Source organism: Papio anubis, chromosome 20 (genome assembly GCF_008728515.1).
Source record: "Papio anubis isolate 15944 chromosome 20, Panubis1.0, whole genome shotgun sequence".
NCBI classification, from domain to species: Eukaryota; Metazoa; Chordata; class Mammalia; order Primates; family Cercopithecidae; genus Papio; species Papio anubis.
Genome location: NC_044995.1, coordinates 47,640,775 through 47,662,274, shown reverse-complemented (window position 1 = coordinate 47,662,274; position 21,500 = coordinate 47,640,775). Strand labels below are relative to the sequence as shown.

General features: G+C 54.5%; 2 protein-coding genes across 2 annotated transcripts in view; both read left to right on the top strand.

The window, feature by feature from the left end:
* ATCAY (ATCAY kinesin light chain interacting caytaxin) overlaps positions 1 to 963 on the top strand; it is a 40,411-nt gene extending 39,448 nt beyond the window's left edge. Inside the window, exon 13 of the mRNA XM_031660111.1 lies at positions 399 to 963. Within this exon, the coding sequence (XP_031515971.1) occupies positions 399 to 408 (10 nt within the window). The 3' untranslated portion in view covers positions 409 to 963. The remainder of the gene's footprint in view (positions 1 to 398) is intronic.
* A 9,955-nt stretch (positions 964 to 10,918) lies between these two features.
* NMRK2 (nicotinamide riboside kinase 2) lies at positions 10,919 to 19,652 on the top strand. Its single transcript, XM_009193163.3, has 7 exons — positions 10,919 to 11,158; positions 15,357 to 15,447; positions 16,029 to 16,077; positions 16,342 to 16,498; positions 17,634 to 17,705; positions 18,714 to 18,820; positions 19,318 to 19,652. The coding sequence occupies exons 1-7, from the start codon at positions 11,133 to 11,135 to the stop codon at positions 19,506 to 19,508; spliced, it is 693 nt and encodes a 230-aa protein (XP_009191427.1). The 5' UTR covers positions 10,919 to 11,132; the 3' UTR covers positions 19,509 to 19,652.
* The last annotated feature ends 1,848 nt before the right edge of the window (positions 19,653 to 21,500 follow it).

Below are 21,500 nucleotides of genomic sequence, written 5' to 3'. Positions count from 1 at the left end.
GGTGGGTGAGTGTGTGGATGGGTGGATGGATGGATGGACGGATGGATGGATGGATAGGTGGATGGATGGATGGATGGATGGATGGATGTGTGGGTGGTTGTATGGTTGGTTGGATGGATGAGTGCATGGGTAGGTGGGTTGAAACCTCCCTCCAGGCTGATTGAGGGTGCCAGTCTCCAGGGCCTGTTCTGCTGAGGTGCCAGGAAGGAGGCCCTCAGAGCCACACTTAGAAAGTGCATGGCAGGAGCCAGGCCCTGAAGGGCATGTGCCACTCTTGCTGCTGGGAGCTCACCCATGCCGGGTGGGGTCATTCTTTTGGATTACATACATGTGGAAGAGAGCACTTTGCACTTTTAACATTAACAGTAATAACTTGGCCTGTGTCTTTCCCTCCCTAGCATGTCCTGAGGCGACGTGAGCATAACGAAGGACATGAAAGAAGATTCCAGATGCCAGGAAACCTCTGTCAGACGCCCACTGGCCCCAGATCTCATCCTGCCTCATCCTGAGTCCCAGTCTTCCAAGGGTGCCAGCCCCTCCGATCATCTCTGAAACCCAGCATCCTTTTCAGCTGCTTGAAAACATTGTATTTTTTTTTAACGATGCAGTATTCGTGCGTTCCAGAAAAGGGCCCAGCTCTGAGCCCCTCACCCTTCCACACTCACAAACTCTCAGCCGAGGAAGGCAAGAAGCGCAGGGGGTGGCCCGTGTGGCGTCGGTGGCCTCCGCTTCTGCTCGCAGCCGCCGTGGTCAGAGCTGGATACAAGATTCAAGACCCTTCTCTTGCTTGTCACCCGCTCTGGGTTGGAGCCACAGATGCCCACCACCACCCCGGCTGGGTCTGCGTCCTTTCCTGTGCCTTTCCCCCCAGAACGTGGCCCCAGACCTAGAAGCTCAACCCCCCAGGAGGGCCACGTCCTGAGGTACCTCCTGGCCTCCGACCTTACGTCCAAAATTCACACCCGTGGTTTTTCATTTGACCCGCCCCCTTCTCGCTCATAATGACACCCAGCTCCTTTGAGAGGATCAGAGCCCATTGCACAAGAAGAGCTGCTACCAACTATCCTTGTCCTCTGATAGCAAAACGACACCCCGGTAATCTAGAACATTCTCAAGCCCCTTTAACTCAGATGCCAAGCCACAGGGCAAACCCAGTCAATACCTCCCACCAAGGAATGAGATATGTGGACCTCACTGCTCCCCCAACCCGGCATCAGGCTGGGACACGCCAATGCTGTTCCGGGTTGGAACAGCAGAGGCTCAGAAGCTGGCTCTGAAATAGACCTAGCAAAAGGAAGATACAGGGTATCCAGTGGGTTCTTGTTCGGGAGGCAAATTTCCCTTGGAAAAAGAAGACAGACTTTTCTAATGTGGTCCAAATGCCGGTCACTGGTCAGATGGACTCTAGAAGCAGTGAGCTCTCTGTCTCTGGAAGCATTTAAGAAAAGGCTAGGCCGGGCACGATGACTCACGCCTGTAATCCTGGCACTTTGGGAGGCCGAGGTGGGCGGATCCCCTGAAGTCAAGAGTTCGAGACCAGCCTGGCCAACATGGTGAAACCTCATCTCTACTAAAAATACAAAAATTAGCCAGGCATGGTGGCAGGTGTCTGTAATCTCAGCTACTTGGGAGGCTAAGGCACGAGAATCACTTAAACCTGAGAGGCAGAGGTTGCAGTGAGCCAAGATCGTGCCACTGCACTCCAGCCTGGGTGACAGAGCAAGACTCTGTCTCAAAAAAAAAAAAAAAAACTAGTCAGGGCACAGTGGCTCATGCCTGTAATCTCAGCACTCTGGGAGGCTGAAGTGGATGGATCACCTGAGGTCAGGAGTTCGAGACCAGTCTGGTCAACATGGGGAAACCCCGTCTCTAAAAAAAAAAAAAACAAAAATTAGCCAGGCATGATGGTGCACGCCTGTAATCCCAGCTACTCGGGAGGCTGAGGCAGGAGAATTGTTTGAACCCGGGAGGCGGAGGTTGCAGTGAGCCGAGATCACGCTGCTGCACTCCAGCCTGGGCAAGAAGAGCAAAACCCTGTCTCAAAATAAAAGCAAAGAATGGACAGTGTTTGCAGAGTTGCTCATGAAGTTCCCTCTAATCGTAAATGTCTTCATGTCTATCAACCTGAGCAGACGACGAGTAGAGCGGGCACATTCTCCAGGCCCTTCTTCCTGGCTCTGTGGTTGGCCTCTCAGCAAGTGCTGTCCAGGCTGGGCCAACCAGACCCACAATTGACTGAGCCTCAGTGAAAGCGTCCAGTGCATCTCGACCTGAGACAGCAAGGAAGTGCATTTTGGGTTATTCCAACAACGATGGCAGGGAACTGGTGGTACTTAGTGCTGAGGGGCAGCGGTACAGAAAAATTTGCCTTGTGGGATGGGGTCCTGCGCAAGTCCCGCCCCCAAAAGCCAGCAGCTTCTGCCCTGAGGAAGGTGGGGTTTCTGAGCGGGCTTAGGCCTGCTGGTTCCCATGGAGCCCCCGGCTGTGATGGGACACCTCTGGGTCTCAGCATTGCCCTGGGGAGGCTGGGACATTTAGGGACGTGGTAGGGTTTTAACATTTGTTTCCCAAATGTCAAATCTCGGCCGGGCGCAGGGGCTCACACCTGTCATCCGAGCACTTTGGGAGGCCGAGGTGGGTGGATCATTTGAGGTCAGGAGTTTGAGACCAGCCTGGCCAACATGGTGAAACCCCGTCTCTACTAAAAACACAAAAATTAGCCAGGCGTGGTGGCACATGCCTGCAATCCCAGCTACTTGGGAGGCTGAGGCAGGAGAATGGCTTGAACCTGGTAGGTGGAGGTTGCAGTGAGCTGAGATCGAGCCACTGCACTCCAGCCTGGGCGACAGAACAAGATTCCATCTCAAAAACAAAAAAAGAAAAAGAAAAAGAAAAAAAAATCGTGTCCTGGAACCAGCTGTGTCACGTGGAGCCTGAGAAGCAGAGGCTGATGAATGGGCCTCTCCCCACTGCTCTCCAGCAGACCCTGCTGCCCTGGGCCTGCCTCTCCCCTGCGCCTGCTCAGGGCGCCTCCTTTTATAAAAGGTGTTCTGAGAATCTGCCCAAGTTCCAGGCTCTGGAGCCGGCCCTGCAGAACTGAGATCCGTGCGTGGTTCAGAAGGTCCCAAACTCAGCCAGGTGCGGTGGCTCACATCCGTTACCCAGCAGTTTGGGAGACCAGCCTGGGCAGTAGAGCAAGACCCCATGGCTACAAAAAAAAAGAAAAAAAATCAAAATTAGCTGGACATGTTGGAGTGCACCTGTCATCCCAGCTACTTGGGAGGCTAAGGCGGGAGGATTGCTTGAGCACAGGAGGTGGAGGCTGCAGTGAGCCGAGATCGAGTCACTGCACTCCAGCATGGGTGACAGAGCGAGACCCTGTCCCGAATTCCCACCCCAGTGAATGGTGCCACTGCCAAAGCCAACACAAGATAACAGAAGTGGCCGGGCATCGTGGCTCACGCCTATAATCCCAGCACTTTGGGAGACCAACACAAGCAGATCACCTGAGGTCAGGAGTTCGAGACCAGCTTGGCCAACATGGTGAAACCCCGTCTCTCCTAAATATACAAAAATTAGCTGGGTGTAGTGGTGGGTGCCTGTAATCCCAGCTACTCGGGAGGCTGAGGCAGGAGAATCGCTGGAACCCGGGAGGCGGAGCTTGCAGTGAGCCCAGATTGTGCCACTGTATTCCAGCCTAGGAGACAGAGCGAGACTCTGACTCAAAAAAAAAGACAGAAGCCTGCTTATCAGACTGCCCTGAGGAGAGAGGCTCCAGTAGAGAGATGCCAGCCGGGCCCAGCTGCCACGATGTGTCCCCGGTGACCAAAGGCACGTGGCTCCAGCATGAATCGTTCTAACCCGACAGTGACAAGAACTCCTGGGCCTTAATCTTCATGGAAGACTGTGGGGTGGAGGGGGGCCGCTTCCAAGTCACAGACAGGAGACGGGGACAGGAAAGAACTCGTTCCACCCAATCGGACACCGAATAATTGAGTGTCTACAGCAGCAGCCAAGTGACAAGTGAGGCTGGACCTGACCCAGAAGGTGCCTGCCGGCTGAACATTCTGCACCCACCAGAACCTCCGGGGGGTACCGCCCGTCATGCCGTGGTTCACCCACGCCCCTTTGGATCACCAGCAGTCACAGACAACAGGCAGGCGAAACTGAAGACCCCAACTCAGCCCCAGCGGACCCTCCCGAGCAAAAGAGACCCCCGGCGAGGCCAGCTGTCGGCAGGCATGCCGAGGTGGAACAGCCGGGCCCGCCGTTCCCAGCTGGGCTGCAAACTGCACCACCCACAGATGGGCTTTGAGATGGATTGGTATCAGGGTGGGGGGTGTGGTTTTGGCCAAAATGCGATGGACCCCTACCCCTCCTCGTAAAAGGACGCTGGGTTTCCCTCTGGTGACACGTGGGATGCGTCAATCATAAGCCCTCCCCCAAAGTCCTGGCCAGCACGCCCATCCTTCGAACGATAAGTTTTGCAGTTTTTCAGAACAGAAATGATCATTATGATTGATGATGGTCGTGAGGTTAAGGCGTCGTCTCCGTGAGCTTTGGGGGGATTTTTATGTGGAATAAAGAAATTATCACTGAGAAGGGAGGTTTGTTCCTTTTCAATACTAGAAACAGGCAGGGCCCGGTGGCTCACGCCTGTAATCCCAGCACATTGGGAAGCGGAGGCAGGAGGATCACCTGAGGTCAGGAGTTCCAGACCAGCCTGGTCAACATGGTGAAACACTCGTCTCTACCAAAAATACAAAAATTAGCCAGTCGCGGTGGCGGGCGCCTGTAGTCCAAGCTACTCGGGAGGCTGAGGCAGGAGAATCACCTGAACCCAGGAGGCAGAGGCTGCAGTGAGCTGAGATCACGCCACTGCACTCCAGCCTGGGCGACAGAGTGAGACTCGGTCTCAAAATAATAATAATAATAATAATAATGATAGCCGCTGCCAACCTAGTACAGTTGCCATGTTACTGAGAGGGAAACTGAGGCACAGAGCAATGACATGGCTCCCCCAGGGTCACACGGGCAGTAAGTGAGGGTTCTGACGCCTGATCCTGAGCCCTATAGCTACAGTCACCCCATCCCACAGCTGGGGGGACCTGTGGCCCTCTGACGGCTGCGGAGAACTGGGGGACTGTGCTTCTTTTTTTTTTTTTTTTTTTTTTTTTTTGAGACGGGGGCTTGTTCTGCCGCCCAGGCTGGAGTGCAGTGGCCCGATCTCAGCTCACTGCAAGCTCCGCCTCCCGGGTTCACGCCATTCTCCTGCCTCAGCCTCCCGAGTAGCTGGGACTACAGGCGCCCGCCACCTCGCCCGGCTAGTTTTTTTTGTATTTTTAGTAGAGACGGGGTTTCACCGTGTTAGCCAGGATGGTCTCGATCTCCTGACCTCGTGATCCACCCGTCTCGGCCTCCCAAAGTGCTGGGATTACAGGCTTGAGCCACCGCGCCCGGCGGGACTGTGCTTCTTGAAGGGTTGGAATTGGACCTCCAACTCCAGGTGCAAGAGGAGTTGCACCGTCGTCCATGCCTGGGACTTTGGGACCTGCTGGTGACACAGACATCAAGGTGAGTATGACACGGCCGCCGTGCAATGTCCCCACTGGGTGGACGGAGAGAACTGGCAGGTGTGAGGCCACCTGGCCATATCACCCTCTGTCCTGTGACGTCAGACCAGGGGCCCTTCCTGGAGGGGCTGGCTTGGGAGAGGTGCTTATGTCAGCAGGTGCCGTTTAGGGGAAAAGGTGGGGTCTTCGTGGGTGGATGGAGGGGATAAAGAGGGTGGAGCTGGTGCTGGGATCCTGGGGAGCCACTCCCAGTTTGGAGGTGACAGCCCCCTCCTTTATCCCACTGCACGGAGTCTCTGATTACCCTGAGAGGTTTCTTGAACATTTCACTCACGGCCAGGCTCGGTGGCTCACGCCTGTAATCCCAGCACTTTGGAAGGCCGAGGCAGGTGGATCACTTGAGGTCAGGAGTTTGAGGCCAGCCTGGACAGCGTGGCGAAACCCCATCTCTACTAAAAATACTAAAATTAGCCGGGCGTGGTGGTGCGTGTCTATAATCCCAGCTACTCAGGAGGCTGAGCCAGGAGAATCGCTTGAACCCGGGGGGGCGGAGGTTTCAGTGAGCAGAGATCGTGCCACTGCACTCCAGCCTGGGCAACAGAGACTCCCAACCCCCCACCAAAAAAACAGAGAAGGAAACCTCACTCCTTCATGCATTTCGGGGCACGGGGGGTCCAGTCCCTCACGCCACTCCCAGCCCAAGGGGCGGGCTCAACCCAGGGACATGGGGCCTTCCTGGGAACCAGGAGGAAGGGACCTTTCTGATCAGAGAACCAACACACAAGCAGCTGTCAGCCAAGCCAGCAGGAGGAGGGGTGTCCCCGGCAGAGTGACCCATGGGGACCAAGGCCTGGGGCAGGCAGAGCTGTGGCAGCCAGAGAGGGGTCCGAGGGCAGGATCAGCTGTCACCAGTGTTTCAGAAAAACCCAGGACTAAATTAAAGCCTTCATCGTTTGGTCACTTTCTTTTTATTATCATTACTACTTTTTTTTTTTTTTTTTTTTTGAGTCTCACTCTGTCGCCCAGGCTGGAGTGCAGTAGCACAATTTCAGCTCATTGCAACCTCTGCCTCCTAGGTTCAAGCAATTCTCTTGCCTCAGCCTCCCAAGTAGCTGGGATTACAGATGCCTGCCACCATGCCTGGCTAATTTTTGTACTAAGTAGAGACAGGGTTTCGCCATGTTGGCCAGGCTGGTCTCGAACTCCTGTCCTCAAATGGTTCTCCCACTTTGGCTTCCCAAAGTGCTAGGATTAGAGGTGTGAGCTATTGTGCCCAGCATTTTTTTTTTTTTAAATCAGGGTTTTCCTCTGTTGCCCAGGCTAGAGTGAAGTGGTGCAATCACAGCTCGCCGCAGCCTCGACCTCCTGGGCTCAAGGGATGGATCCTCCTGCCTCAGCCTCCCAAGTAGCTGGTACTACAGAAGCACACCACCACACCCAGCTAATAGTTTTTATTTTTGGATGGAGACGGTGGGGGGCAAGGAGGCGGAGGTCTCACAAGGTTGCCCAGACTGGTCTTGAACTCCTGCTCCTGGTCTCAAGCGATCCTCTCACCTTGGCCTCCTAAAGTGTTGGGATTACAGTAGTGAGCCACGGCAAACACTTTTTTAATAAATCAAGGTGAGAGTCACTTAACATAAAATTCATCTTTTTTTTTTTTTTTTTTTTTTTTTGAGAGACAGAGTCTCTGTCACCCAAGCTGGAGTGCAGTGGCGCGATCTCAGCTCACTGCAAGCTCCGCCTCCCAGGTTCATGCCTTTCTCCTGCCTCAGCCTCCCGAGTAGTTGGGACTACAGGCGCCCACCTGCCTTAATAATTTTTTTTTTTTTGTATTTCAGCAGAACAGGGTTTCACAGTGTTAGCCAGGATGGTCTCCACCTCCTGACCTGCGTGATCTCTGCCCACCTCGGCCTCCCAAGATGCTGGGATTACAGGCACACCCAGCCAAAATTAACCATTTTTTTTTTTTTTTAAGGCCAGTCTGGCTCTGTCGCCCGGGCTGGAGGTGCAGTGGCGGATCTCAGCTCACTGCAAGCTCCGCCTCGGGTTTCATGTTCTCCTGCCTGAGCCTCCCGAGTAGCTGGGACTACAGAGGCGCCTGCCACCTACGCCCGGCTAGTTTTTTGTATTTTTTTAGTAGAGACGGGGTTTCACCGTGTTCGCCAGGATGGTCTCGATCTCCTGACCTCGTGATCCGCCCGTCTCGGCCTCCCAAAGTGCTGGGATTACAGGCGTGAGCCACCGCGCCCGGCCACATTAACCATTTTTAAGAGCACATTCTGCAGTACTCAGTACCTTCACAATGTTTTGCAAATACCGCCTCTATCAAATTCCAGAACATTCCATTACCCCAAAAGCAAATCCGTCCCCAGCAGCCACAGTCATCCCCACCCACCTCCCCCAGCCCCTGGCACCCACGCCTCCCCTTCCTGTCCCTGTGGATTGGCGTGTCCTGGGCACTTCATGTAAATGGGATCACGCGCCGTATGGCAGTGACGTTGCTAATCAATACCCTGGGATCTGAGATTGCTTGGGGACTGGCAGGCATTTGTAGCTCCTGTGACACCTCCCTCTCCTTACTGCCGGGGTGGGCTGCCACAGGGAGGCCTCCCAGAGGTGCCCTGCCAGGGCCTTTATCTGGGCATGTCACTGTCACCTGAGGCCCCAGGCCACATGACCCACCAACAGGCTGCCAGGAACTGCTTGCCACCGAAACTGGGCCAGAGGTGAAGCCCAGGAGCCGGGCTTTCCTGGGTGTCTATCTGAGCACCTGGAGGAGCTCAGGCCACAAACACAGCCACCCTGCCACACTGCCACAGATCCTGTGGCTGAGGGACTGGTTTTCTGAGCTTTCCTCATGAATACCCCAAGATTTCCAGTCCATTTTGCAAGAGCTCTTGAAGCCCAGGCTCACAATTTTGTTAAAAGGACTCATAAAATACATCACTGGTCGAGCATGGTGCCTTAAGGCTGTCATTCCAACACTTTGGGAGGCTGAGGAGGAAGGATCACTTGAGGCCAGGAGTTCGAGACAGGCCTAGGTAATGTTACAAGATCTCATCTCTTAAAAATTCTCTCTCTCTGTGGTGTATTGATCTCTTACTGCATACAGGCATACATACCTGGCCGTCCTGTCACCCCACCTTCCTAGTTACTTCCCATCCTCTGATCACCCCCTGCTCCTGGGCTACAATTCCCCACTTTTCCTTGCATTGGTGGAAGGGGAGAAGATTGAATCCAATCTCCCTCCCATACTACAAAGCCCCATGGTAGTAGTCCCCCACCCCCCTCAATAAAGTCAGCCTTACTATTTTAAGAAGCATCAGAGGCCGGGCGCGGTGGCTCACGCCTGTAATCCCAGCACTTTGGGAGGCTAAGACGGGCAGATCATGAGGTCAGGAGATCGAGACCATCCTGGCTAACACGGTGAAACCCCGTCTCTACTAAAAATACAAAAAAAATTAGCTGGGCGTGGTGAAGGGCGCCTGTAGTCCCAGCTACTCAGGAGGCTGAGGCAGGAGAATGGCGTGAACCTGGGAGGAGGAGCTTGCAGTGAGCCGAGATCGCACCACTGCACTTCAGCCTGGGCGACAGAGCAAGACTCTGTCTCAAAAAAAAAAAAAAAAAAAAAAAGAAGCATCAGAAAAATTATTTTCTGGCTGGGAGAGGCGTCCCATGCCTATAATCCCAGCACTTTGGGAGGCCGAGGCGGAGGAATCATCACTTGAGGCCAGGAGTTCAAGACCAACCTGGGCAACACAGCAAGACCCCATCTCTACAAAAAATTTAAACGTTAGGTGTGGTGGTGCGAACCAGTCGTCTCAGCTGCTCGGGAGGCTGAAGCAGAAAGATCGCTCCAGTCTGAGAGGTTGAGGCTGCAGTGAGCCGTGATCACATCACCACACTCCAGCCTGGGCCACAGAGTGAGACCCTGTCTCAAAAAATTAAAAAATGTAGGCCGGACTTGGTGGCTCACACCTGCAATCCCAGCACTTTGGGAGGCCTGAGGCAGGCGGATCAACTGAGGTCAGGAGATCGAGACCATCCTGGCTAACACAGTGAAACCCCGTCTCTACTAAAGAATACAAAAAATTAGCCGGGCGTAGTGTCGAGCGCCTATAGTCCCAGCTACTCGGGAGGCTGAGGCAGGAGAATGGCGTGAACCCAGGAGGTGGAGCTTGCAGTGAGCCGAGATCGCGCCACTGCAGTCCAGCCTGGGCGACAGAGCGAGACTCTGTCTCAAAGAAAATAAATAAAAAAATAAAAATAAAAAAATAAATTTGAGATGGAGTTTTGTCCTGTCACCCGGGCTGGAGTGCAGTTGTGCCATCTCGGTTCACTGTAACCTCTGCCTCCCGGGTTCAAACAATTCTCCTGCCTCAACCTCCCGAGTAGCTAGGATTATAGGCGTGCACCACCACACCCAGATAATTTTTGTATTTTTAGTAGAGACAGGGTTTCACCATGTTGGCCAGGCTGATCTCGAACTCCTGACCTCAGTTGATCCGCCTGCCTCAGGCCTCCCAAAGTGCTGGGATTACAGGCGTGAGTCACTGTGCACGGCCTAATTTTTTTTTGTACTTTTAGTAGAAACGGGGTTTCACCATGTTGGCCAGGCTGGTCTCGAACTCGTGACCTCGTGATCTGCCCGCCTCGGCCTCCCAAAGTGCTGGGATTCCAGGCGCCCGGCCCCATCTCAAATTAAAAAAAAAAAAAAAAAAAAAAAATTAAAACATTAAATAAGAGAATGCTTTTTCCCTTTATCTGTAGAAGAGAGGAGCAACAGAATGTCATTCCTCCCCATTACCCCCCTCCCCGCCCCGCCGGCCCCCAGTCAAAGGACTCCAGCCCACACGGCAGGCGCTGGATGAATGGTGCCTGGTGTCACGCTGAGATCTTGTGGCTGGGCGCCTCCGCCCCCGGTCACCAGGGCAAGGCTATCTCGTGATTCACTGCTAAGGATCTGAAGCCCACCTTGGCCTTGACCTCGTTGGAAAAGGAGGCTCCCCACAGGGCCCCGGCTTCCAGGGCTGCTGTGCGGGCGGGGGTGGGTGAGTTCGCTTCCTTGACGCCCGGAGAACCAGTCTTAATGTCAGGGTCAGGCCACAGGACACACAGAGTGGGATATTTTTAGGGAGAGAAAAGTGTGGGGTTGCTCATCTGAGCTCTCTGGCCAGGAGGAGGGAAGGGGGTGGAGGTGCAGAGGAGGGAGGAGGGAGGAAGAAGGGGAGGGGAGGGGAGAGGAGGGGAGGGGAGGAGGGAGTGGAGAGAGGGCAGGGAGGTGGGAGGAGGGAAGAGGCAGCCCCCTGCCCGGCCAGCTCGTGACTAATTTAGGCAAAAGGCAGCCTGAAGCTATTTCCATTCGGCCGCGGGAACAGGTGCCGGCGCCTCCGCCCCACCCCCACGGGCCACCTCCCCCGGGGCGGCCTCCAGGCTGCCGAGACCTATAAAGGCTCCGTGTTTTCTCAATGAAGCCGGGACGCGCTCCGGAGCGCACTGCGTGGTCGCGCCCTGCCCGGGCTGCCTTGGAAGTCGTCCCCGCCGCCCCTCCGCGCCGGCATGAAGCTCATCGTGGGCATCGGAGGGTGAGCGCCAGGGGACCTGGCGGGCGGCCCTGCGGAGCAGAGCCCCCTGTGCGCGCAGAGGGGGAGGCCCGGGAATGAATGGAGGGATGCCCGGCGCCTGAGGTCGCCGACCCGCCGCCTGAGGTCTGCGTGCAGGGAGGATTTTCTGCTCTGGGGGTCTCGGTGTCCCCAGTGGGGAGGGGGGCTGGACACTGAGCCCCGTATTTCGTTTTTTAAATGGAAATGATTCCCGCCACCTTCCAATTATACTCAGCATGAAAAAAAAAAAAAAAAAAAAAGACCAGGCATGGTGGCTCAGGCCTGGAATCCCAGCACTTTGGGAGGCTGAGGTGGGTGGATCACCTGAGGTCAGGAATTTGAGACCAGCCTGGCCAACATGGTGAAACCTCGTCTCTACTACAAATACAAAACTTAGCCAGGCACAGTGGTGCACACCTGTAATCCCAGTTACTGGGGAGGCTGAGGTGAGAGAATTGCTTGAATCCGGGAGATGGAGGTTGCAGTGAGGCGAGATAATGCCACTTCGCTCCAGCCTGGGCGACAGAGTGAGACTGCGTCTCAAAAAAAATCGGTAGGAATAGAAAATCAACTAAAGCTCCGGTGAACCCTGCTCCGGCCTCGGGGCTGTCCTGGCTAAATCGGGGACTGACACGCAGCCAGGTGGGGCGGGGTCCTCAAAGCGTCATTCCACATGACTGTGCCTTTGGAGCCTCTCTCAGGTGACCTCAGGCTAGAGGAGATTAAAACGCTCTGTAACCTGCAGGGCTGGTTTTGTGGTGCTCATACCCCCACCTTGGAAGGGACTGGAGCTTGGTCTGATGCTGGCCAGCCTCCCTCTTGAATTTCCTATTTTTTGCTTTTGGAGTGTTGTTTTTTTTTTTTTTTTTTTTGGTGGGGGGGTTGTTGTTGCTGCTGTTGTTTGAGACAGAGTCTCGCTCTGTTCGCCCAGGCTGGAGTGCAGTGGCGTGATGTCGGCTCACTGCAACCTCCGCCTCCCGGGTTCAAGCGATTCTCCTGCCTCAGCCTCCCGAGTAGCTGGGATTACAGGCGTTCACCACACACCTGTCTAAATTTTGTGTTTTTAGTAGAGATGGGGTTTCACCATGTTGGCCAGGCTGGTCTCAAACTCCTGACCTCAAGTGATCCAACCCTCTTGGCCTCCCAAGGTGCTGGGATTACAGGCATGAGCCACTGTGCCCAGCCCCTAATATTTTTCAAATAAGAGGCCTTGAATTTTCATTTTGCACTCAGCAAAATTAAATGCAAATGTCACAGCCCACCAGGGGCACAAGTTAACTTGGATTCATGTGAAGCACTTTCTTTTTATTAATTTTTATTTAAAAAATTATTAATACCTCGAGACCATCCTGGCTAACGCGGTGAAACCCCGTCTCTTCTAAAAATACAAAAAATTAGCCGGGCGTGGTGGGAGGCGCCTGTAGTCCCAGCTACTCGGGAGGCTGAGGCAGGAGAATGGCGTGAACCCGGGAGGCGGAGCTTGCAGTGAGCTGAGATCCCGCCACTGCACTCCAGCCTGGGCGACAGAGCGAGACTCCGTCTCAAAAATAAATAAATAAATAAAATAAATTATTAATACCTGGGGGCTTCCATTTTAAAAATTGGTTTTTAAATTTTATAATAGAGATGGGAGTCTCACTATGTTACCCAGGCTGGTCTGAAACTCCCGGCATCAAGTAATCCTCCAGCCTCAGCCTCCTGTACAACTGGGACTACAGGTGAACACTACTATGCCTAAATAATTTTTTAATTTTTTGTAGAGACAGGGTCTTGCTGTGTTGCCCAGGCTGGTCTCAAACTCCTGGGCTCAAGCAATCATCCTGCCTCAGCTTCCCGAAGTTCTAGGATTACAGGCAGGAGTCACCACACCTGACCAACATCAGGCATTTTTCTTTTTCTTTTCCTTTTTTTTTTTTTTTGAGACAAAATCTTGCTCTGTCACCCAGGCTGGAGTAGAGTGGCACGATATCAGCTCACTGCAACCTCTGACTCCCAAGTTCAAGTGATTCTCCTGCCTCAGCCTCCCCAGTAGCTTGGATTGCAGGTACCCACCACCACACCTGGATAATTTTTGTATTTTTACCAGAGACAGGGCTTCACCAGGTTGGCCAGGCTGATCTCGAACTCCTGACCTCAGGTAATCTGCCTGCCTCAGCCTCCCAAAGTGCTGAGATTACAGGCATGACCCACCGCACCTTCCTAAAATTGTTTATGTTATTTATTTATTTAAAGACAGGGTTTCACTCTCACCCAGGCTGGACTACAGTGGGGTGATCACAGCTCACTGCAGCCTCGAACTCCCAGGCTCAGGCGATCCTCCCATCTTAACCTCTGGAGTAACTAGGACTATAGGCATGCACCACCACAACTGGCTAGTTTTTAATTTTTTGTAAAGGTGGAGTCTTACTATGTTGCCCAGCCTAGTCCTGAACTCAAGCGATCCTCCTGCCTCGGCCTCCCAAAGTGCTGGCATTAGAGGTGTAAGTCACTGTGCTGTTTTATTTTTTTTCAAGCCCTGCTGAGACTAAATCAGGCATGGACCTCAGTTTCCTTATCTGTAAAGATAGGTGGGCTGGGCCCAGTGGTTCACACCTGTAATCTCAGCACTTTGGGAGGCCAAGGCGGGTGGATCATCTGAGGTTAGGAGTTCGAGACCAGCCTGGCCGACATGGCAAAACCCCATCTCTACTAAAAACACAAAAATTAGCTGGGTGTGGTGGCGCATGCCTGCAATCCCAGCTACTTGGGAGGCTGAGGCAGGAGAATCTCTTGAACCCAGGAGGCAGAAGTTGCAGTGAGCTGAGATCGCATCATTGCACTCCAGCCTGGGTGACACAGTGAGACGCTGACTCAAAAAAAAAAAAAAAAAAATAGGTGAATGGTCCCCCCTCCTGTGTTTTGGTAAGGATGACATGAGCCCACACATCAGAGGAGGACACAGAATATTCTGGGTGCACGCCACGTCTGTGTACATTAGCGTTTGTGTGTTTGTGCTTTCTGCCTCTTTTTTTTGCCCAGAAAGCCTCCGTGAACACAAATGTCCTGTCTTCACTACAGTTTTACAGTTTTGTGTTTTATATTTAAGTCTAATCCTAGGACTGGGTGTGGTGGCTCACACCTATAATCCCAGCACTTTGGGAGGCAGAGGTGGGAGGATCACTTGAGCCCAGGAGTTTGAGACCAGCCTGGGCAACATGGCAAGACCCCATCTCCACAAAGAATAAAAAATTCCCCGGGTGTGGTGGCAGGCGCCTGTAGTCCCAGCTACTAGGGAGGCTGAGATGGGAGGATCACCTGAGCCCAGAAGTTCAAGGCTGCAGTGAGCTACAATGGTGCCACTGCACTCCAGCCTGGACAACAGAGTGAAACTCTGTCTCTAAAAAAATAATAGAAAAAGAAAAAAAAGAAAAATTGCCAGGCATGGTGGCTCATGCCTATAATCCCAGCACTTTGGGAGGCTGAGGATGGCGGATCTCCTGAGGTCGGGAGTTTGAGACCAGCCTGGCCAACATAGTGAAACCCCATCTTGCTGGGTGCAGTGGCTCACACCTGTAATTCCAACACTTTGGGAGGCCAAGGCGGGCAGATCACCTGAGGTTAGGAGTTCGAGACTAGCCTGGCCAACATGACAAAACCCCGTCTCTACTAAAAACACAAAAATTGGCTGGGTGTGGTGGTACACGCCTGTAATCCCAGCTACTTGGGAGGCTGAGGCAAAATAATTGCTTGAACCTAGGAGACAGAGGTTGCAGTGAGCTGAGATCATACCACTGTACTCCGGCCTTGGCAACAGAGTAAGACTCCGTCTCGGGGAAAAAAAAAAAAGAAAGAAAGAAACCCCGTCTCTGCTAAAAATACAAAAATTAGCCAGGTGTGGCAACGTGCACCTGCAGTCCCAGCTACTTGGGAGGCTGAGGCAAGAGAATTGCTTGAACCTGGGAGGCGGAGGTTGCAATGAGCTGAGATCACACCACTGCACTCCAGCCTGGGCAACAGAGCGAGACATGGTCTCAAAAAAAAAAAAAAAAAGATAAAGATAAATCCTGGGAGCTCATTTGCAGGAAGACCCTGAGACTTGGACAGGCCCCGGGGAGCCCAGGCTATACCTCAGGCCCCTTTCTGAGCACCCTGACCTTCTAGGGGGTGCCCAGGCAGTCTCACGCACACGCTGTCTCCCCAGCATGACCAACAGCGGCAAGACCACGCTGACCAACAGCCTGCTCAGAGCCCTGCCCAACTGCTGCGTAATCCACCAGGATGACTTCTTCAAGGTGCCCGCCCTCGCCCAGGGAGGTGGAGCCGGGAGGGGACACAGGGCGGGCAGCTAGGCCCCGGCCAGCCCCGCCCTCCGCTGCCCAGTGCCCATGTGGGCTGGGCACCGGCTCTGCTCCCTGCCTGACCCCTTCCGGGGTCTCTGGGATAAACTGGGCCAGGAGAGCTAGGGATGGGTGTCGTGTTCCCATTTCCTGAGCACCTGTTTCGTACCCAGCCCATTCTCACTGGACATCCCTACAGTGGGGACCCCGATTAGACGGACGGGAAAATCACCATTCCTCAACAGGACCAGCCGGCTGTGGCTTTCTGGGCAAACACCCTTTATCCCTCCCCATTTCCCCTTTCCCATCTGCAAAATGGCCTCTGAGCCCAGCTCGCTGCGTGGGTGGGGGTGAGGGCTAATGAGGTGATTGATGGTCTGGGGAGAATCTGAGGGTCAGCCAGAGCCCCCACCCTCAGGGACCTCGGACCCTGTCAGCAGCAGCTCCAGCGAGGGACCCCGTAAGACTCCATCACCCAGGGCAGGGGTGAGGCAGGACCGGGCACTGGGCCCGAGATTCAGGCTCCTCTGTTTCAGCCCCAAGACCAAATAGCAGTTGGGGAAGATGGCTTCAAACAGTGGGACGGTAAGGACAATGGCAGCCCCTGCATCACCTCCAAGCCCCACTGTCTCCCGGGGTTCGCCTTCCTGCAATGTCTGCTCTCCATCCACTGTCTCCCGGGTCCGCCCTCCCGCAATGCCTGCTCCCGTCCACTGTCCCCCGGGGTCCGCCCTCCTGCAATGCCTGCTCCCGTCCATTGTCCCCCGGGGTCCGCCCTCCCGCAATGCCTGCTCCCGTCCACTGTCCCCCGGGTCCGCCCTCCTGCAATGCCAGCTCCCCTGTCCCCAGTGCTGGAGTCCCTGGACATGGAGGCCATGCTGGACACCGTGCAGGCCTGGCTGAGCAGCCCACAGAAGTTTGCCCGCGCCCACGGAGTCAGCGTCCAGCCAGAGGCCTCGGACACCCACATCCTCCTCCTGGAAGGCTTCCTGCTCTACAGCTACAAGTGAGCATCTGCAGGCTCTGGCCCCAGGCATGGCCCTCCCTGGGCGGGTATAGCCATCTCTTGTTTGTTTGTTTGTTTGTTTGTTTGTTTGAAACAGAGTTTTGCTCTTGTTGCCCAGGCTGGAGTGCAGTGGTGAGATCTTGGCTCACTGCAACCTCCACCTCCCAGTCCAAGCAATTTTCCTGCCTCAGCCTCCCAAGTATCTGGGATTACAGGCCTGCGCCACCACACCTGGCTAATTTTTGTATTTTTAGTAGAGATGGGGTTTCACCCTGTTGGACCAGGCTGTTCTCAAACTCCTGACCTCAAGCCATCCACCTGCCTCGGCCTCCAAAAGTACCGGGATTACAGGCGTGAGCCACCGTGCCTGGCTCACATCTCGATTTTAATAGGCAGGAGACCCAGAAGCAGAGCCACCACGAGAAGTCAGGAGTTGGGGGCACAGCTGGGATCAACCCAAGCCTGGAGCCTGGCGTGGTGGCTCACGCCTGTAATGCCAGCACTTTGGGAGGCCAAGGTGGATCGATCACCTGAGGTCAGGAGTTCTAGACCAGCCTGGTCAACATGGTGAAACCCCGTCTCTACTAAAAATACAAAAAATTAGCTGGGCGTGGTGGCGGGCGCCTGTAATCCCAGCTACCCAGGAGGCTGAGGCAAGAGAATCGCTTGAACCCGGGAGGTGGAGGTTGCAGTGAGCTGAGACAGCGCCACTGCACTCCAGCCTGGGTGACAGAGAGACACTCCGTCTCAAAAACAAAGTTAAATTAAAAAACTCAAGTCTGCGGTAAACAGCCACCCTTCTTGGGGAAACTGAGTCTTTCTTCTGGAACCTCAGCCTTCTCGGGCAGACCAGTAACCTAGGCTGCGCCCTCCAACCTCACTGTGTGGCCCTGAGCAAGACATTCTGTCTCTGTGTGCCCGTCCAAGTTGGAGAAGAGGCATGATTCAATTTTGTGGGGGGCAGCTGCAGGGATGTTGGTCAATTCAGCTTCCCTCCCTGACCCCTTAACTCACTGGCCCAGACCACCCCTTGCCCTCGCCACCCTCTGAGAGCCAAGGCTAGGGGGCTGGATATTTTGACCGCAGTTGAAGGAAAGCTCACAGGTGCTGACCGTGTCTCCCCCGCCCCTCCCAGGCCCCTGGTGGACTTGTACAGCCGCCGGTACTTCCTGACCGTCCCATATGAAGAGTGCAAGTGGAGGAGAAGGTGCGCTTGGTGTCTGGGGTGTGGTGGGCTCCCGAGAGCCCTGTCTTGAATTCCCAGGTGGACCAGCAGTAACTTAGAAAATGCCACTAGGGGCCGGACGCCGTAGCTCCAGACTGTAATCTCAGCACTTCCAGGGGCCGAGGCTGGCGGATCACCTGAGGTCAGGAGTTCGAGACCAGCCTGGCCAACATGGTGAAACCCTGTCTCTACTAAAAATACAAAAATTAGCTGGGCGTGGTGGCACACACCTGTAATCCCAGCTACTTGGGAGACTTGGGAGGCTGAGGCAGGAGAATCGCTTGAACCCGGGAGGCAGAGCTGAGATTGGGTCACTGCACTTCAGCCTGGGTAGCAGAGGGAGACTCTGTCTCAAAAAAAAAAAAGGGGGCGGCCGGGCACGATGGCTCACGCCTGTAATCCCAGCACTTTGGGAGGCCGAGGTGGGCGGATCACCTGAAGTCAGGAGTTCGAGACTAGCCTGGCCAACATAGTGAAACCCCGTCTCTACTAAAAATTTAAAAATTAGCCCGGCATATTGGCAGGCGCCTGTAATCCCACCTACTCGGGAGGCTGAGGCAAGAGGATGGCTTGAACCCACGAGGCGGAGGTTGCAGTAAGCCAAGATCAGGCTACTGCACTCCAGCCTGGGCAACAGAACGAGACTCTGTCTCAAAAAGAAAAAAAAAAAGAAGAAAACACCACTGGACACAGGCCACATCCCAAAGCCACAGGCACCGGGCACTTAGCTGGCTGGAGCTCTGTGCCAGGCACCCAGAGCCCGAGGCCTGAATAGCACGGCCCACCCCAACCCTGTCCAGGGCATTTCCTGGGCCCGTAGGGGGAACATGCTGGAGGTTGGAGCCTGCAGCCCAGGACTTCTGACCGAGGGTCCCCTTGCTCAGAGGTTCTGTCCCTGACTGTGACAGCTTTCAGGTCCCCCCCCCCGGGGATATAATCTTGGCATCACCCTTCTGTGCTCTAAGCCATCCTTGCCTTCTCCCTCTACAGTACCCGCAACTACACCGTCCCTGATCCCCCCGGCCTCTTCGACGGCCACGTGTGGCCCATGTACCAGAAGTATAGGCAGGAGATGGAGGCCAACGGTGTGGAAGTGGGTAAGCCCCTGAGCATGACCAGGCCTTGCCCTGGGGAGGACCCTGAGCCCAGTCCCTCTCCATCTTTTTTTTTCCAAGACAGGGTCTCGTTCCGTCACCCAGGCTGGAGTGCAGTGGCGCGATCTTGGCTCATTGCAACCTCCGCCTCCCAGGTTCAAGCCATTCTCCTGCCTCAGCCTCCCACATAGCTGGGATTACAGGTGTGCACCACCACGCCCAGCTAATTTTTGTATTTTTAGTAGACATGGGTTTCGCCATGTTGGCCAGGCTGGTCTTGAACCCCTGACCTCGTGATCTGCCTGCCTTGGCCTCCCAAAGTGCTAGGATTATAGGTGTGAGCCGCCGCGCCCGGTCCCCTCTTGCTGTTGGTCCAGGAAACAGACTCCAGCAGCCTGACTCTGCAGGTCTCCTTGCTCCCGACCCAGCTGTGCACTCCTCCCCCTGTGCTCTGGCCCCCTTCCTCCTGGCGGCCCTGACCGCGGCCTTTCTGATTTCAGTCTACCTAGACGGCACGAAGTCCCGAGAGGAGCTCTTCCGTGAGGTCCTGGAAGATATTCAGAACTCGCTGCTGAACTGCTCCCAGGAATCAGCCCCCTCCTCGGCTCGCCCAGCCAGGCCACAGGGACCCGGACGCGGATGCGGCCACAGAACGGCCAGGCCTGCGGCGTCCCAGCCGGACATTGTGTGACTGTTTCCCTAAGCGGGAGGTCTGTACGTTGGAGAATGGAGGCCCCACTCCCAGTTGGGTGTCCCAGAGCTCAGGGACTGAGCCCCAAGACGCCTCTGTAACCTCGCTGCAGCTTAAATATTAAACTGGGTCCTGTTTTTTTAACCGTTGGTGTCTACTGTGTTCTGTTTAAGATCCTGTCAGGCCAGGTGCGGTGATTCATGCCTGTAATCCCAGCACTTTGGGTGGCCGAAGCGGGCAGATTACCTGAGGTCAGGAGTTCGAGACCAGCCTGGCCAAAAGGGCGAAACCCTGTCACTACTGAAAATATAAAAATCAGCCAGGCATAGTGGCGCATGCCTGTAATCCCAGCTACTTGGAGGGCCAAGGCAGGAGAATCGCTTGAACCCAGGAGTTTGAAACCAGCCTGGGCAACATACTGAGACCCCCGTTTCTGTTTTTGTTTTTATTTATTTATTTATTTTTGAGACGGAGTCTCGCTCTGTCGCCCAGGCTAGAGTGAAGTGGCACGAATCTTGGCAGTAAGCCAAGATCGCGCAACTGCACTCCAGCTGGGTGACAGAGCGAGAGCTGTCTCAGAAAAAAAATTTAAAATTAGCTGGACATGGTGGTATACCTGTGTAGCCCCAGCTACACAGGAGGCTGAGACAGGAGGATTGCCTCAGCCCAAGAGGTTGAGGCTACAGTGAGCTATGATCGGGCCACTGCACTCCAGCCTAGGTGACAAAGTGAGACCCTGTCTCAAAAAAAATTTTTTTCTCAATGTCTATAAATAAAGTTTTATTGGCACCTGGCCCCTGCCATTTGCATGTGTCAGCCCTGTGGCTGCTTTAGTACTACAATAGCACGTTGAGTCACCCCGACAGAGGAGGTCTGTCTGCAAAGCCTGCAAAGCCAAAAATATTTACTATCTGCCCCTCTGTGCAAAACGTGTGCTGAACAGTGTGGTGTACGGCAGGTCGAGTCCAGGGCCACAGGGAAGGTCTGAGGTCTGTGTGCTGGAGGGGAGGCAGGAGCGGACATGGAATGAGAGGATGACGTGGAAGAGGTGGCTTGCCAAGGCTTGTCCTTCACCATAAGCACGGAGTGTGGTAAGGATGATCTGCCGGTCACTGCGCCCAAAATAGTCCAGAACAGGACACAGACGTAAGAGAGAGAGGTGGCTCCAGGACAGCAGAAGCCCTGCCTGGCAGCCCAGACACCTTGGGCATTATTGTTTAAAAAAAAGAGCCGGGCGCGGTGGCTCACGCCTGTAATCCCAGCACTTTGGGAGGCCAAGGTGGGCGGATCACAAGGTCAGGAGATCGAGACCACGGTGAAACCCCGTCTCTACTAAAAATACAAAAAATTAGCCGGGCGCGGTTGTGGGCGCCTGTAGTCCCAGCTACTCGGGAGGCTGAGGCAGGAGAATGGCGTGAACCCGGGAGGCGGAGCTTGCAGTGAGCCGAGATCGTGCCACTGCACTCCAGCCTGGGCGACAGAGCGAGACTCCGTCTCAAAAAAAAAAAAAAAAAAAAAAAAAAAGAAAGGTTCATGCCTGTAATCCCAGCACTCTGGGAGGTTGAGGTGGGAGGATCACTTGAGCCCTGGAGTTCCAGACCAGCCTGGGCAACATAGTGAGACCCCCGTCTCTACAAAAAATGATAAAATATTAGCCGGGCATGGTAGCTCATGCCCGTAATCCCAGCACTTTGGGAGGCCGAGGCAGGTGGATTGCTTGAGCCCAGGAGTTTGAAACCAGCCTGGGCAACATACCGAGACCCCGTTTCTGTTTTTGTTTTTATTTATTTATTTATTTTTGAGACGGAGTCTCGCTCTGTCGCCCAGGCTAGAGTGAAGTGGCACGATCTCGGCTCACTGCAAGCTCCACTTCCCAGGTTCAAGCGATTCTCCTGCCTCAGCCTCCCAAGCAGCTGAGATCACAGGCATGCACCACCATGCCCAGCTAATTTTTTTATTTTTAGTAAAGACGGGATTTCGCCATGTTGACCA